Here is a 15,328-nt window from a genome sequence, read left to right as displayed (position 1 = left end):
AGACCTTTATGTTCATTAGATAAAAAGATGGAAGATGAAGTGCTGTCCACATAGTTGTGGCTACAGTACGCCCGTGAACCAGCAGATGGCGCCACCTAAACCCGATCCATCATTGTGATCAGAGATGAACCTGGATGAAAAAGGCATAGGAGGAGGAGAAGGAGGAGGAAGAAAAGAAGAAAAAAATAATAAGAAGAAGGATGTGGAGGGTGAGGATGGGGAGGAGGAGGAGAAGGAGGAGGAAGAAGAAGATGGAAAAGGCATGGGAGGAAGAGGAAGAGAAGGAGGAGAAGAAAGAGGACAAGAACGAGAAGGGCGGAGGAGCTGGATGAAGAAAAGTAGGAATGAAAGATCACAAAACGCAGAAGACGACAACGAGGAAAAGAAAAGCGAAGTTTAAGGTAAATAACAGAAGAAGTTTTTCATCCAAATTAAAGTTTTCTCAAATTAAAAAGTGTCTTTCTTGGTTAAAGTACAGCTGACACATATACATGATGTAGTAACCCAGTTCTACCACCAGGGGGAAACTTACTGAAGTCCACTGCCACAGACAAACTCAACATCTGGATTTCATTTTGAGCCGCGTTTCAACCGATACAGAAGAAAATGATAAGTCTTCCAACCAGTCAGAGCCATTTAGCCATTTGCCTCGCAGATCTTTGCAAGTGCATAATCAGTTCCCAACCTCAGACCAACTTTCTGCCAAACTGGAGGAAGGCTTATCTGGCTTCCAGACTAGTGACCCCTCTGCACATGCTCAGTAGCGTGGAACAAATGCTGCCACCTGCTGTTTAAAGTCTTCAAAGCCAGGGGCAAAATAAAAGAAAGTTCCCTGTGGAGCATCTTTGGCATAAGTCCTGCAGAAGCAGAAATCAACATCCATGACTCGTCCTCCTCCTCCGAGCTGAAGCAAAGCAGGGCGTCTCCAGACTGTCCATCAACAAACCTTCAGTGTTGGACTCGTGAAGCGGACTGAGCGCAGAGTGGAAATAAATGACGACGAGATGGACACGGAGAGCTTTTAAATGCATGAAAAGCTAAAAAATCCAACACCAACCCTGGATTCTCTGTATTATCTCGCTGATCTGCTCTGCTGCTCTCACCTGTCTCAGGTACATTTTTTGTTACTGCAGGAGCTCGAGGGGACGTGAAGCTGAGGCCTTAAATTCCTACAGATGACGGACTCGGGGGCAAGTACTGCTCACAACCCAGTCACAGACTCATGCATGCCTGTCTCACACAAACAAAAATAAATAAATGTAGAAACGAGAGGAGTATTAGATTTCCTCTTCCTGGAATAAATCTTCTACTCTACTTATAGTGTTTACATATTGTTTGGATTTTCTAAGCTCCTCTTTGTTTTGGACTAAGCCTGGCGTTCGTCTTCATCAACATCACGTCATTGCTTAAGAGGTTTGTGGCGTCCCTGCTGGCAGCTGCTCAACTCCTCTGTTTGACCACCGTGGTGGAAATGATAAATGCCGCCTCCTCCTCCTCTTCCTCCTGAGGACTTCGCTGTGTTTCTAATAACAAGAAGAAACACGGCGAGGATTCATGGCCACTAAACTTTTTACGATGCTCACATAAAGCCTTGATTAACGTGAACAAAAAAAATTCTTCCCTGCGAGAGGTGTCATGCTCTGCGATGGTGCATTCGAGGGCAGCGAGGAAACTAGCTTGAGGCCGATTCTTTTCACTAACAAGCAGCTCTTCATCCTGCAAAACCTGTGGCGTTATATTACAAAGAATCTGCTCCACACACTAAACTCACAGCTGTGTTACGGCCCGGCTGGAAACCAGACTCCAGAGTTCACAAAATAAAAGGTTTATTCTCGATAGAAACCTTCAAGTGTGAAGTGCTTCAACAGCTTTCGTCTTTAATGTGTTTAGCTGAATATTTTGTGTTTGTAGACTATATTTGCGGTTCATATGGAGCTTGTTTCATGTGTAAATTAACTGTAGACCCTGGAGTCTACCACCAGAGGGCGCTGCACACAAGATGCAATTACAAATTTCTAACCTGAAGCTTTAACAATTAGAAATTAAGCTAAAGATCGCAGGCCATCTGTGGGCCGATTAGATCTTAAAGAGCCGAGCAGGTGGCAGCAGCGAACCATCGTCACCACCTCAAAGCCATCGGCGCTGCAGCTGGGTAAACAAAAGCCGGCTCAGATGGCACAGCAGATAGACTGGAAGATTGGAAAACGAAAACATCCTCTCGCCCCTCGGCACGAGATCACACCTCGGCCGCTCGACGCTCACCTTTAAATGTATCTGGCAGCAGGTAGAAAAACGCCCACAGCCGCCTGTCTGTGGGTTTTTAAAAGGCTCCTATAGATGGCTTTGATGTAGCGGTGGTTACAGTCTAATCATCTGCAGGAGGTAGAGGTGTTGAATTTGAGGCGTGCACAGGAGAGAAGCCGTAAAACGGGAGTCAACCAGGGAGGAGAAATGTCCTCGAGGCTATGTAGAAATGAAGAAGGAGTGCCGCCAGTTTGTTTTAAGAAGCCGAGCTCATGCTGTACATACAACACGTTATCCCTCCGGTGCACGTCCATTGATTTCTAATCTTTACTGACAACCTGTAGAAAGGGACTGGACCACCAGTCGAGCCCAAGACCCACTGATGCTGTACTGACCCAGACATCATCAAATTCAACCCACTAAAGGTTTGGTTTGCCTCAAACTCTGCTGTAAAACAACCACATTTAAAAACGGCATGTTTAAAAATGGATGTTTTCTGATTAAATAGTTTGGTTAATCACCAGACGTTCAATACTTTGGTGCAATAAGGCCGGGAAAGAAAAAAGACGAAGAAGACACTAACCCTAACCGCCTACTTCCTTTCCGGCAAAAAGCTGTTTCATGTTCCTATGGTGGTGACAGAAGTCAAGTGTCCTGTCCCCATTCATTTCAGCACCCATCAGACTCTAGACTTGTAATTTGAGACCTTTAATCTGAAAGGGCGACGAAGAGCTGGAGTCAGTATCAGTCTGGCTCAGTTGCCCTTGTAAACTCAGAGTAAAGGTTATTAGTCATGTGGCCTTCAGAGGTGTAGACTGAACCATGAGACCATTTTTTAAAAGGTTCCCCGTTTGTTAAATTAAAACAGGTCAAAATGACAGTAAGTCCTGGAAAAATCAAGAAAATATTGGACAAAGTAAGAAAGAAAAAAAAAAAAGCTGAGGTAAGTTAAAAGTCGGTAATAAGTCATAATGAGTAACGGATGATAAGTCAATATAGGTCAAGACCTGAAGTTAGGTCAAGGAAGTTCAGAATAGGTCACAAAAAGTTACAATAGTTTTAAGATTAGTCATGAAAAGTCATGAAAAGTCAACATAAGTCACAGTGGGTCAAAGTAAGCCACAAAAAGTCCAGATAAGTCTGTGTGATGGGTCTCACAATAAGAAAAGTCAAGATAATTCAGAGACAAAGACGAATCAACATGAGATTCATCAAGAAAAGTCAATCCAGGTCAACTTGAGTCATGATAAATGAGTCACGATAGTCCAGACAAGTCGACACAGTTTACCAAACAATTAAAACATCATGTTAATATATTCCAACGCTGCTAAGTCAGACGTGTTCTCTCGTCAAACCCAAACACGGAGTCTCCTTCATCGTGAGTCTGCTACAGCTGGAGCTGTGTAATTAGCGGTGAGGTTTGTTTTCATATACACTTTCCAAAGACTTAAAGTAATAACCTCCTCTGTTTCAACATCAATAAGCGTCTGCTCTGCGTCGGCTGATAGTAATCAAACAGCGATTTAACCTTGATCTGTGCCGTGTTTGGTTCTCAGCAGCTGGGTTACAGGAAAACAGGGTGCGTCACTAAGGATTACTGTCATCATTAATTTATCTAAATATAACCAAGAGACAGGAAATAAGTTTGATTTGATTTTTGCTAAAAAAGAACTACAAACGTATGAGCTATCCACAATCAGGACTGTACATGTGTTTGTCTTTAATTTGCTCGAAGCTTGAAAGTGATAAATATCAGCCAACAAGTTTCCCCATAAAATGCAACGCAGACATTTTTGATGGCGTAAATGAGTCTCGTGTTCAGACAGGCTGCACCAGCTGTGCATTCAGGAAGCAAACTCAGAAATGATGAGAAATAATCCGTCTCTTTTAGGTCTAATTATCCCATAAGCTCCACTCTTTTCCACTTCCTTTACGTCCTTAACGTTCGCCTCGGAGTTTTGTACACAGCTTCGGGGTTTTAAAAGCCTCATTTGTTGTCTGCTTTAGTAAAATATAGGCTGCCTGGCCACCCAGAGGAACGTCTGCTGCTTACGTTACGGAATACTTTGGGAAACGCCATGTAAACACGGCTACAGAGAAAAATAAAGAGGATGTTAATTCTGGACAAATACACTTTCAACTCCAGGAGAGAGACACAGTAAATTATCAGTTTATGACCCTCCAGGTTCCCTTATTTGGTAAATCTTCTTTCTCACAAGTCTCACGCTGCAGTGTTTCCTTCCAGGACCACAAAGACATGCAAAATTGATTACAATGAGACAGAAAAAGGCCACAAGGGATAACAAATGACCTCAGAAGGATGCAAACTGACCAAAAATATGTGCAAACTGGCCAGACTAAAGTCAAACACAAAAAGATGTGCAATGTGACCACAAAGATGCAAAGCGGCTGCAAGGAAACTTAATGACTAAACTAAAGTTGTGTCAATCCAGGCCTGAATTTGTGAATTACTTTTGGTTTAATTTGTCACAAGATTTTTAAGTCGGTTTAAAAATGTGACTTTCCAGTCACTTTGACCCTTTTGAAATTTAACCAGAGTGTTTGTAAAGTACCTAACTGGTGCAGGGGAAGATGTCAGAGTGGAATGTTTTATAAAATTTACATCTGATGGACATATCGATGATCTGCAGCAGAAAACAAAAATGTTTCTACCTCTGTGCAAAGAAATCAGATCAATTCAACAGAGGAAGAAAAACCCAAAGAGACAAGAAGAAACTCAAGACTCAACGCACAAGGCTGAATTCTTGTGTGAAGTGTGTCGGAGGATTTTCTATGTCTCTACATGACTGTGTTGGCATGCCTGAATGCCGGCATTAAGTTTGTGTGTTTTGTGTAGAAAGTGTGTGTGCGTGTGTGTGTGTGTGTGCAGCCTGCAGTGGAGGGAAACCGCAGGTAAAATTAGGAGATGAAGTGTGACATGCCCTGAAGAGGGGAAAATCTGAACGCACTGCAATTCACCAGCGTCCACACACACACACACTACAATACCATGACACCATGACACCATGTCTGACCTGCAAGGACTCGAAATCTTAAGAACTATCTGACCTTTACCCAAATATTCATTCATCATTTAATATTCATTCAATATTTATATGAAACACCAGCGGCCGTGTACAGAATCACAGAGGATCATTCAAGGGCCAGAGGGTACAGTCAGTGAGGCCCAGGGCCACAGGAAAATGACCACAGAGGTGCTAAATGAGTAGAAAAAGATAAAAAGTAACCACGAGGGGAAGCACAGTGTCCACAGAGAGATGCAAATAACAAAAAGCTGCATGATGACAACAAAAAAGGTGAAAATATTCAAACAAAAACACATAAAATTGCACCAAAACATAAATATGCGAAACAACACTAAAGGGATGCAAAAATTACACAAAATGAACAGAAACGTTGTGCAAACAGTGCACAAAATTATAACCAACCAAAACTACCCACTAATAATCCCACAGGGATGCACAATGACTACACTAAGATGTCAAATGATCAGAAGAAAAGTCTACAAAAAGCACAGAATGACTAAGAAGAGACGCTAAACTACTACAAAGAGCTGCGGAAAGGCCAAGCGAAAGCAATGAGACCACAAACAAACATTATCGTTTGTAGTTATTTTACGTCTCTTCCAATCTGCTGCTCTTATATGCCAGTGGTATTATTCGGTGCCCCGGGGCCCACACAGTGTCTCATAACACACCCTCATAGAAAATCAGACTAAAGGAAACCTGAATCTTTGCGACCACAGAGCAGCAGAACGCGGTGAATGAAAGCAGATCAGTGGTTTGAACACGGAGGTCACATCTTTTCGTCTTTGTGCAAACAGCCTCTAAAGATGATGAGTTACTCATAAATCCCAATAAACAAGTCCAGACATTCACATCCACCTCATTCCAGCCTGGAAAAACCAAGCTCAGAGATCACGTGTCTGCTCAGCTCTCAACTCAGAAGTGGCTCATAATGAGGTCATTTACATTTTTAATTCTTCCCAGTGGAACTTCGTCGTGTTTTACCTTTTTTTATTTATTTATTTTTTTACACTATTTTCTGCACTTTTGCAACCGTTCTGCCGTAATCTCTTCTTTAAAGCACGCCACGGAATAAAAGCATTACTTAAACACGCTAAAGAGTTATAAAATAAAGTAATCCGCTTACCTGTGCGCTGTGATTTTATCTGTGCGACCACAAGAAGCATGAAGATGCAGGTCTGAGACCACCTGTCGCGGCGACGCATCCTCGCAGCGATAATGTGATTCTGGAAAAAATAAAATGAAATAAAATCCCTTCAAACGCTTTGAGGAGGAGGGAGAGAATGAGAAACAAGTGTTCTCATCTCCAGCAGGCAGCTGGTGGAGTCTACCTGTGGGGGATGTGTGCACCTTTACGCACAGCTACGAGGGAAAGGGAGCTCTTTGAAGCTGGAGACGCACGGCAAGCTTTTCAAAGTAAAAGCCTGGAACACGTACACTTCCTTTAGGAAAATAAAAGTTCAAATAATCTTGCAAACATCCAGAAACAATAATATTATAAAGTGACCGCGACGCTTTAATGTTGTCACGTGATCCGGAAAATATATATATATATATAGATATATATATATATCTATATATATATAAAAAATGTTAATTGATTAATGTTTGAGCTGCGTTTTAAAGCTCGGGCTAGTCATTAGCATTCAGTCACTAATATCACAGGGCTACAACTAGCATCCTCCCATTAGCATACCAAGGTTAGTTATCAGGCTTGTAATTAGTATTCCCATGCTAGTAATTAGATCCAAGACAAGCAAATAATTTCCAGTCTATACATTACCATCCCTTGGCCGGAGATTAACATAACGGTAATTTAACGGCTAACCGTTAGGACTAGCCGTTAGGTTAGCATGCCTAAACTGGTGACTGGAATTCCAAGGCTTGTCAGTATCATTGCTAGGCTAGCAACTAGCATCCCGAGGCTAAGAACTAGCATTACTTGTCAACTCACTAGAATCCCTTATTACTCAGGTCAGGCATAGCTAATTATAGCGATTGCAATTCATTATTAACATACCAATGTTAGCCATCAGGCTTGCAATTAGGGTTGCCAACCGTCCCTTTGAAAACGCACTTTGTCCCGTATTACTGTGAGAATCAAAAATAGTGTGTAAAATGTCAATGATATTAATTAATAACAGGGCGCTTTATATGAACATTGACGGTAAATTATAAATATTCCCAGCCCTTCTCCTACTCTGACCAATGAGCTGACAGCGGGAATTCCGCTGTCAGAAGACAGCTCATTAATGACCAATTGGTCGAGGTACTGTCGCTTACAAGATACCGCAAGACAACACACTCGCACTTAATGTTTGCACTTTTCTTATTGCACTATTACAAGAGGAATGTTCTGCTTTATATTGTTTTATATTAATTTTTACAGTTTTAAGTTAAGCAGGACAGGTTTCTGTTTAAGAAAGATATTTGATTTTATTTTAAAAAATAAATTGTTGAATAATAATTAGTTTTGCGTCTAATTAATTAGTTTTGCGTCTAATTTAATTGAATCGTTTCACATGCACAAATAAGGGCTAAAAACAATTCACCACGCCGGGAAGGGTGAAGGCATTCGGGTCGGCCGGCCTTGCCAATGAGGTGTCCCTTATTTATTTTTCAGGGAGTTGGCAACCCTACGTGCAATAAGCATTCCCAGACTAGTGAATAGATATCCATAGGTAGCAACTAGCATCCCAAGGCTAACTACGACCATTCCTAGTCTCCTCATTAGCATCTCCTGGCTAGGGACCAGGCATTCTTTGTGTACTCACCAACATCCACAGGGTAGAGAGATGAATGCAAACAGCATTCCCAGGCAAGTCACTATCATTTCCAGGCTACCAAATAGCAACCCTAGACCAACAACTGCCATTCTTAGTCTTTTCACTACATGATTAGAGACCTCTATTCCAAGGCTAATTTCTAGAATCCCAGCTCCAAAGACTTTTAATTATTATTAGCATGCCTGATTAGCATTCTAAGACTAGTGACCAGATCCTGCATTCCTAGGCTAGAAACTAGCAGACCAACAACTATTTGTTCCTAGTAGTCTTGTCATTAGCCCCCTTTGACTAGCATTCATATCTTAGTCCTAACCATCCAAACACAAAAAAGAATGCCTTCAGATAGTAGATGCTAGCAAAGGGATGCTAATCAGTAGCCTAGAACAACAAGTCTTTGAATGCCAGCTGCTAGCACAGAGTTGCTATGCATGCTTGTTGCTAACCTAGGAGTCTATCCTGGTGATGCTCGTGACTAATAAAGTCAGTTGCATGTCCACTGTTTTGCAGAGACAGGAATGTGACTTACCTAGAGAGAGATCAGAAAGCAGCTGTCTTTATTTGAGTTGGATCCATTGTCTTCAAAGCTGCCTTTGGTCAGTTTGGCTGAGAACCACATTTCAAGTTGCAATGTTTATGAGATTTCCACGTTTACACACTTCACCCCTCAGGCTACAGAAATACAAAATAAGTACCTGTGTGGCAGCTGACAACGGTGTAATAGAAAAATTAGTCCTGAAAGATAGATGGAGGGCCCTAAAATTACAAAGTGTAGATTTCTGAATATGGAGCTATAGAAGCTAGAAGACAGACTAATGTTGAGTTAGTTTGAGTCTCTGTTCAGACACGTTGGCTTGCAGTGTGGCACCTGTCTGTGGTCTGGAGTAAAAACTGCATTCCACAACAAGAGAAAGGCTTTGCATGATGATGACAGATGCTCCACCACCACTACTACCACCCACCAGTGGGCCAAAGGTTTTGGTAAAAGGTGCCATGTTGTGCTGTCACATTTCTAACAGTAGCCAAGAAGGGACGAACGAAACACTCCTTTTTAAATGTTAATATTCAGAAAAAAAGTTTTATTTAGAAGGACCCCCCTTTGTTTGGTGGACGAAAGGAAAGTCAGTGTTAGTTCGTCAGGGTTTGTCAGGACATGCCCTCCTCAAGTCTAAACCGTACTGACTGAATAGAAAAATCCCTCCCCGTCTACATCCACTGCTCCTCATTTCAGTGTCAATCCTGTCTGCACACGTAAAGATGAGTCCACTTTCCACTGTCATTCCTTCCCCACCGGGTGTACTCTTAGGGCTGTTGTTATTAAGACCTCCCCTCCTCCTCACGCTTTAAATTTAAATTCCATCCATCTTCTGTGCTGCTCTGAGCTGTCAGAGCTCAGGAAGACTGAAGGTAGCACTTAGGTACATGAGTGCAACACTCGCAAACACCTGTCATGTTTGTCTGAACACACGGTGTGACAGCGCGTCCTCCCGCCGACCTGCAATGGAGAAGAATACCGAGCTTTGTGTCTCTTGCCAAAGAGGGTTGTTCACCTTCTATTCCATCTCAACGGCAGGAAGTTTCAGAAACATCCTGTTGCTCGTTAAACAGCCCTGCAGAGAGACATGATGTCTGGGTACGTGTTGCTATCATAGATCCTCAACTCTTGGTGTCATGGAAGTTTTTGGAAACCTTCCTTTGAGATTTACTCCTTGCGTCTAACATATTTTTGCAGATTTGCTGGATGCAAATTTTCTGGACTGCAGGATGTGTTCTTCATTACTTTATGAGACGACCACCACCCACTGGATGTGCAGCTGACCACCTTGCTTGGCTAGAACCTACCATGCCTTAGTGTTAATCACTAGCTCCCTAAGTAGTAATATTTTAGCTCATGGGTAGGGGACTGAGGGGATGAAATAAATTACTGCAAACTAAATAGTTTTAGCATTTTATTCTTTTACAGTTACACCATGATAATTTATACACGACTGTAAACAGACACATGAAGCATAGTTTTCACAGTACGTTCTGTTATATGATAGCATGCAGGCGGATGCTGTGAAAACTGCTTAGAAGTATCTGTAGTGTCACTTTTGTGCTGTTTAAAAGCCACAGGTTGTGCTTGTAACCGGATCTGAGGCTACAATAGTCTTTGAGGGTGGTAAAAGTGTTTTACTCTTAAAGCAGCACAAAAGTATTTCAGGTATAATCATGAACTGATATCTGACAGACATAATTTACTGTGGTTGTGTTTACTGTATTTTCTTATTCATACACTTACTGTTTTAAAACAACCAACATCAACAGAACCAGTCCGTGTTCAACTGTACCACACAAACAAGTAAAAGCTCTTCAGTGAGTCGACAGCGCTGTCACACATCAACACAATAAAGAAAATTAACTTATAATACAAGATGAACCTGATGTATTCGGTTCATTTCCGGCCTCTATGGACACGTCTCTGGGAGATATTTCTTCTGAAAAATCAGTCAGATTATTCAACTATGAAAATACCTGCAGATCAAGTTTTTGGTTGCAGCTTTTAAATAGTCATGAAAAAACTATTCGGTACAATAACTCACCAGGATGAGCAGGAGATTTTTGACTTCTGCATTGTCCGATGAATTCTGTTAAAATGACATTTAAATTATCAAGCTTTTTGTTCACGGTTGATGAAATAGCTTCCTCTGGGAGTCATTTTTATGATCAAGTTTAACTCACCAATTTCATTGCTGGCCTCTAGGGACCTGTTCGTGGGAGTTGGTGCTCTTTCTGAAAAATGTCAAACTGTCTTATTATAATGTCTTCACTGATGGTGCAGTCCATCATCTGCTATTGGCTCTAACATCTTGAAACTCTTTAGATAGATCCAGCTTCTTTATAGACAGCCTCTTGTCTAGACTGATTTCTAAACTGATAAACGGGTCAAAAGAATCATCAGGACAACAATGGAATAATTAAGTCACAAGCCACCATAACTGCCAACAGAGGACTGTGATGGGTCTGCTGTCAGAAAATAAAAGAACCGTCATGACGAGTGCACATCTTCAAAACATATTTACAAGGTAAGTCTTTAAATTCTTCTGACATAAAATCTACGAACTGCAGCTTTTGACTTTTCTCTGTACTGCAGATTGCTCTGAAAGGTGTTGTGATGAAAATAATTTATTTAGAGCATTACTTAGACAGAGTGTTTTGTTCATGTCTTTTGAAATAGTTTCTCCTGGGAGTCATTTTTATGATCAAGTTTAACTCAACAGGTTAATTTCTGGTTTCTGGGGAAATTACATCTGGCTGGATTTGGGGAGATTTAGACAGATCTTCTTCTGAGAAATGTCAGATTATTTAACTATGAAAATAACTACAGATTATATTTTTGTCAGTGGTTGCAGCTTTTAGATAGTCATGAAAAACATCCTATTCATCCCAATAACTCACCAGGTTGACCACTGGTTCCTGGGGCTGAAGGAGACATTTGTGGCTTCAGAGGAGCTTCTTTGACTTCTAGCTTCTCTGATATAGTCTCTGTTAAAATGACAAAGAAATTGTCAAGTGTTTTCATTCACAGTTGACGAAATAGTTTCTCCTTGGAGTCATTGTTATGATCAAGTTTAACTCACCAGGTTTATTGTTGGTGTCTGTGGACACGTCAGGTGGCTGGGTTTGGGAAGATTTTTTTTCTTCTCCTGAAAAATGTCAGATTATTCAACTATGGAAATATGTCTGTGAAGGTTCTCAGTAATCCAGGTCATAGTATATCCAAAAAAGTGTTTAAAAAAAGCAGCTGGATTTGTAGAGGGTTTTTTGACGTTTTACCACTCATCTGAGTAGCTTCTTCGGTTTGGTTTGAAGTCAATAACTCTACAACTCCAGTTGCCTTTTTTTAAAAGCTTTTTTTTTGGATTAACTATGGAAATACCTACAGATCAAGTTTTTGTCAAAACATATTTACAAGGCAAGTCTTCAAATTCTTCTGCAATAAAATCTACAAACTGCAGCTTGTGATGAAAATAATTTATATAGAGCATTACTTAGACAGAGAATGACAGAAACACTGTTAGAATCAATCCAAGGACTCAACATATACCTGGTGGACATAACAAACATCACTACCTGTGTGCCAGCATGGGAATGTCTCCACAGATAATTAACATGTTACTCACCAGATTCATTCCTTTGGGGGGTTAGTATGGAGCAGGCAAGTGATTGCTGCTGCACTGCAGTGTGGTGAGGGGGTGGGGATGGTGTAGCAGGGAGACACAAGCGAGCTGTGCGGAAGACTATGGAAATCAGGAGGGAGTGTGGCAAAGAGCAGAAGGAGTGCAAAATATCCAAAAAAAGCATTTGTTTAAAGAAGATATACATCTGCCACGGAAAAAAGGAAGTTCATAGGAAACCAGAGTGGGTGAAGTAATCAACCTTGAAAATCTGGAACCTTACGTGGAGCTCTGAAATCCAAAAGCAGTAACAAAGAAATCTTCTGCATGCGGGGCACTGAAGTCTTCTGCCAGGACTACCCAGGCTAAGGCTTATTAACCTCCTGTCCCTGACAACATCTCTCTCCAAACCGCAAGTCTTCCATTATCCTCTCTTTCTTTTTATCCTTCACATTTTCTGTATTAAAACCCCTTACGTTCTTTTGATATATAATGTAACATATCAGCATTGAGCTTTGGGTTGGTTATTTTTATTTATTAACAAACATCACTACCTGTGTGCCAGCATAGGAATGTCTCCACAGATAATTAACATGTTACTCACCAGCTTCAGCATTGGTTTTGAAACATGAATGTATTGGTAGTATTGTCTCTTCTGATACACGGGTGATGTATCTAACATATATCACATTTAATGACAAATAATGTGCAGAACAAAAATCTATGGATCTGTCAAACTGTGCAGTTTCACATAATTAAATCACATTTTACTCACCAGGTACAGGGTTAGGAGAGAGCTGCAGTGCGTCTGCTGTCAGAAAAAAAGAACCGTCACGACGAGTGCACATCTTCAAAACATATTTACAAGGTAAGTCTTTTCTTGTAAATAAATATGTTTATAATGATAATACACAAATCAATGTTCATTTGGTAGAATAATTATAATCTGCTGTGAATTCTTACCTCTTTTGTGTTTGTGTTTGTAAAAGACGACACCAACAATGACACCAACAATGACACCAACAATGAAACCAACCACCGGCAGTACGAAAAACCCATGCAGACCGTTATCGTTATTGCCTACAAAAAATAAAAAATAAAATCTGTAAATGGTTTGTAAGCACGCTGTATTCTAATGTTAGCTGAGACACTTCTGAGAATACGATGTAGATAAATGTAGATGTGAAACTCACCAGTGGTGGAGGACGACAAGGTGATGAAAGGGTTGAGGACTTCTTCGCTGCTTTCAGAGCTGACTGGGTTCTCCATCTTACAGATAAACGAACAATCCTTCTCCTCCTAAAAAACAACATTAGCTTGAAGTTCATAAAATAAAAATGGTCCTTGAATGTATGAATTACTTGATCTGTTACAGATCACATTCACCTTTGTTATTCTGAGCTCCTTGGTTTTACTCTTCAACACGTCACCTGACCACCAGGAATAGACGACTGGTTCAGAGTCTGTAGTGATGCCTTCACAGGTGAGAACACAGTGGGTTTTTTCAGCATCACAGCTTTCTGAGACAGTGGGTGTAGGAACTTCAGCTGATGGAAACAAACAAACATGTCATTAGATTAAAGATGAATAAATTATCAGATATTCCAGACTAGCTTGAGTCATATTTCTTCCACTTACAGATAACCAGGATTTCAGTTGGGTTCAGGACTCTTTTGTTGATCTCTGCTGTGTAGCTGCCGCTGTCCTCTAGTGACACGCCTGGGAAGGTCATCTCTCCAGTTTTGGTGTTCAGTTTAAAGCGACCTAAAATTATATCAACAGTTATCTACCAAAGAAGACTGAAGGTGTTCTGTGTGTTATCAGGGACTTAATTAAAGGCGTTAAATACCTTTGTAGTTCAGGTAGAATAAAGTCTTGTCTCCGTACCACTTCACTGCGAGGTTTGAATTGTGTTTCCATGCTATGCTGGTGATGGGAGCATCCACAGAGTCTGGACTAAGGACAACTGTGTCTCCTACTTTCTTGTACTTGTCTGCAAAGGGAACAACTATATGAAAACATGTCATACACTTACATTTACACTTGAAGAATCAAAAAGGCACTTTTAATAACTTGTGGCATATCTACAGGGATATTTTAAATATTAGCTATAGATAGAAAACATGTCAGGTATGACATGTGATACCCTGCTTAGTATTTACTGTATTAGTTTGTAGTATAAGTAGATAATATAATTTGGGCTATACGTATAAGCTGGCTAAACACAGACCTGACAGTCATACATGTGCATGAATATATGTCAAAAAGAGTCAGAACATACCTGAGTTAGCTTGACATGTATTCAGTGTCACTGACAAGAGAATCACCATCAACGCCCAACAGTTGATGGTAAAAACCTGCTCCATCCTGTCAGAAATAAATTAAAATGAGACGGAAATAAACTGAGAGACGGCTTACAATGTCAGGGAAACAAAATCTACGGTAAATAAACCCTGAATAGATGGATAACAATCCACCCGTTGATGGAGGAGAAGAGGGGAAGAGGAGAGAGGAGAGAGGGTTGGGTCGCAGCTGAAAGTGAAACTAAACTGAAAAGACGCAGTTTAAAAAAACAAAAAGAAGAAAAGGCATCATGATCAGATCATCCTTCTCAAACTACTAAATTAAATTCATAAAAAATATATATATATATTTTTTTTAAAAAAAATAAAACATTATTTTGTATTGCTTTGTCTTAACTATAAGACTTTATATTTCTATTTTTTTCCCCATCTTCACATATTCAAAAACTAACACTGCTTTATTTTAATGTGTTAGAAGCTAAAAACGTTGATTAATAAACTATGTTAAGTGTCAGGGAGGCTTATGAGCACAGAGAAGCTAGTAGCTAACCTATGGATGCTGGTAAATAGCTGCAATAAATGAAATGACCATAAACTAAATGAGAAGAACTGAACAGCAGAACTGGTAGCTAAACCACAGACACCACACATAGACCATCAAGTGTTCAAAGGTATGCAGAGTTCAGCTCTGGCTACAGAAAAGAACAAATGGAAAAATTAAGGAGCACGACTACAAGCAGACACAGAACTGTACACCTGACCTGAAGGCAAACCAATCCTCCCAGTTTATTTTA

General features: G+C 40.5%; 1 protein-coding gene across 1 annotated transcript in view; it reads right to left on the bottom strand.

The window, feature by feature from the left end:
- The window catches only part of LOC311509409 (uncharacterized protein), a 28,801-nt gene extending 22,139 nt beyond the window's left edge, over positions 1-6,662 (bottom strand). The window contains exon 1 of the mRNA XM_084574620.1: positions 6,418-6,662. Within this exon, the coding sequence (XP_084430746.1) occupies positions 6,418-6,496 (79 nt within the window). The 5' untranslated portion in view covers positions 6,497-6,662. The remainder of the gene's footprint in view (positions 1-6,417) is intronic.
- Positions 6,663-15,328: the final 8,666 nt, after the last annotated feature.

This window comes from Chelon labrosus (assembly GCF_963514085.1).
Source record: "Chelon labrosus genome assembly, chromosome: 24".
NCBI lineage: Eukaryota > Metazoa > Chordata > Actinopteri > Mugiliformes > Mugilidae > Chelon > Chelon labrosus.
Note: the sequence above shows the minus strand (reverse complement) of the source record. Positions and strands in the feature narration are given on the sequence as shown.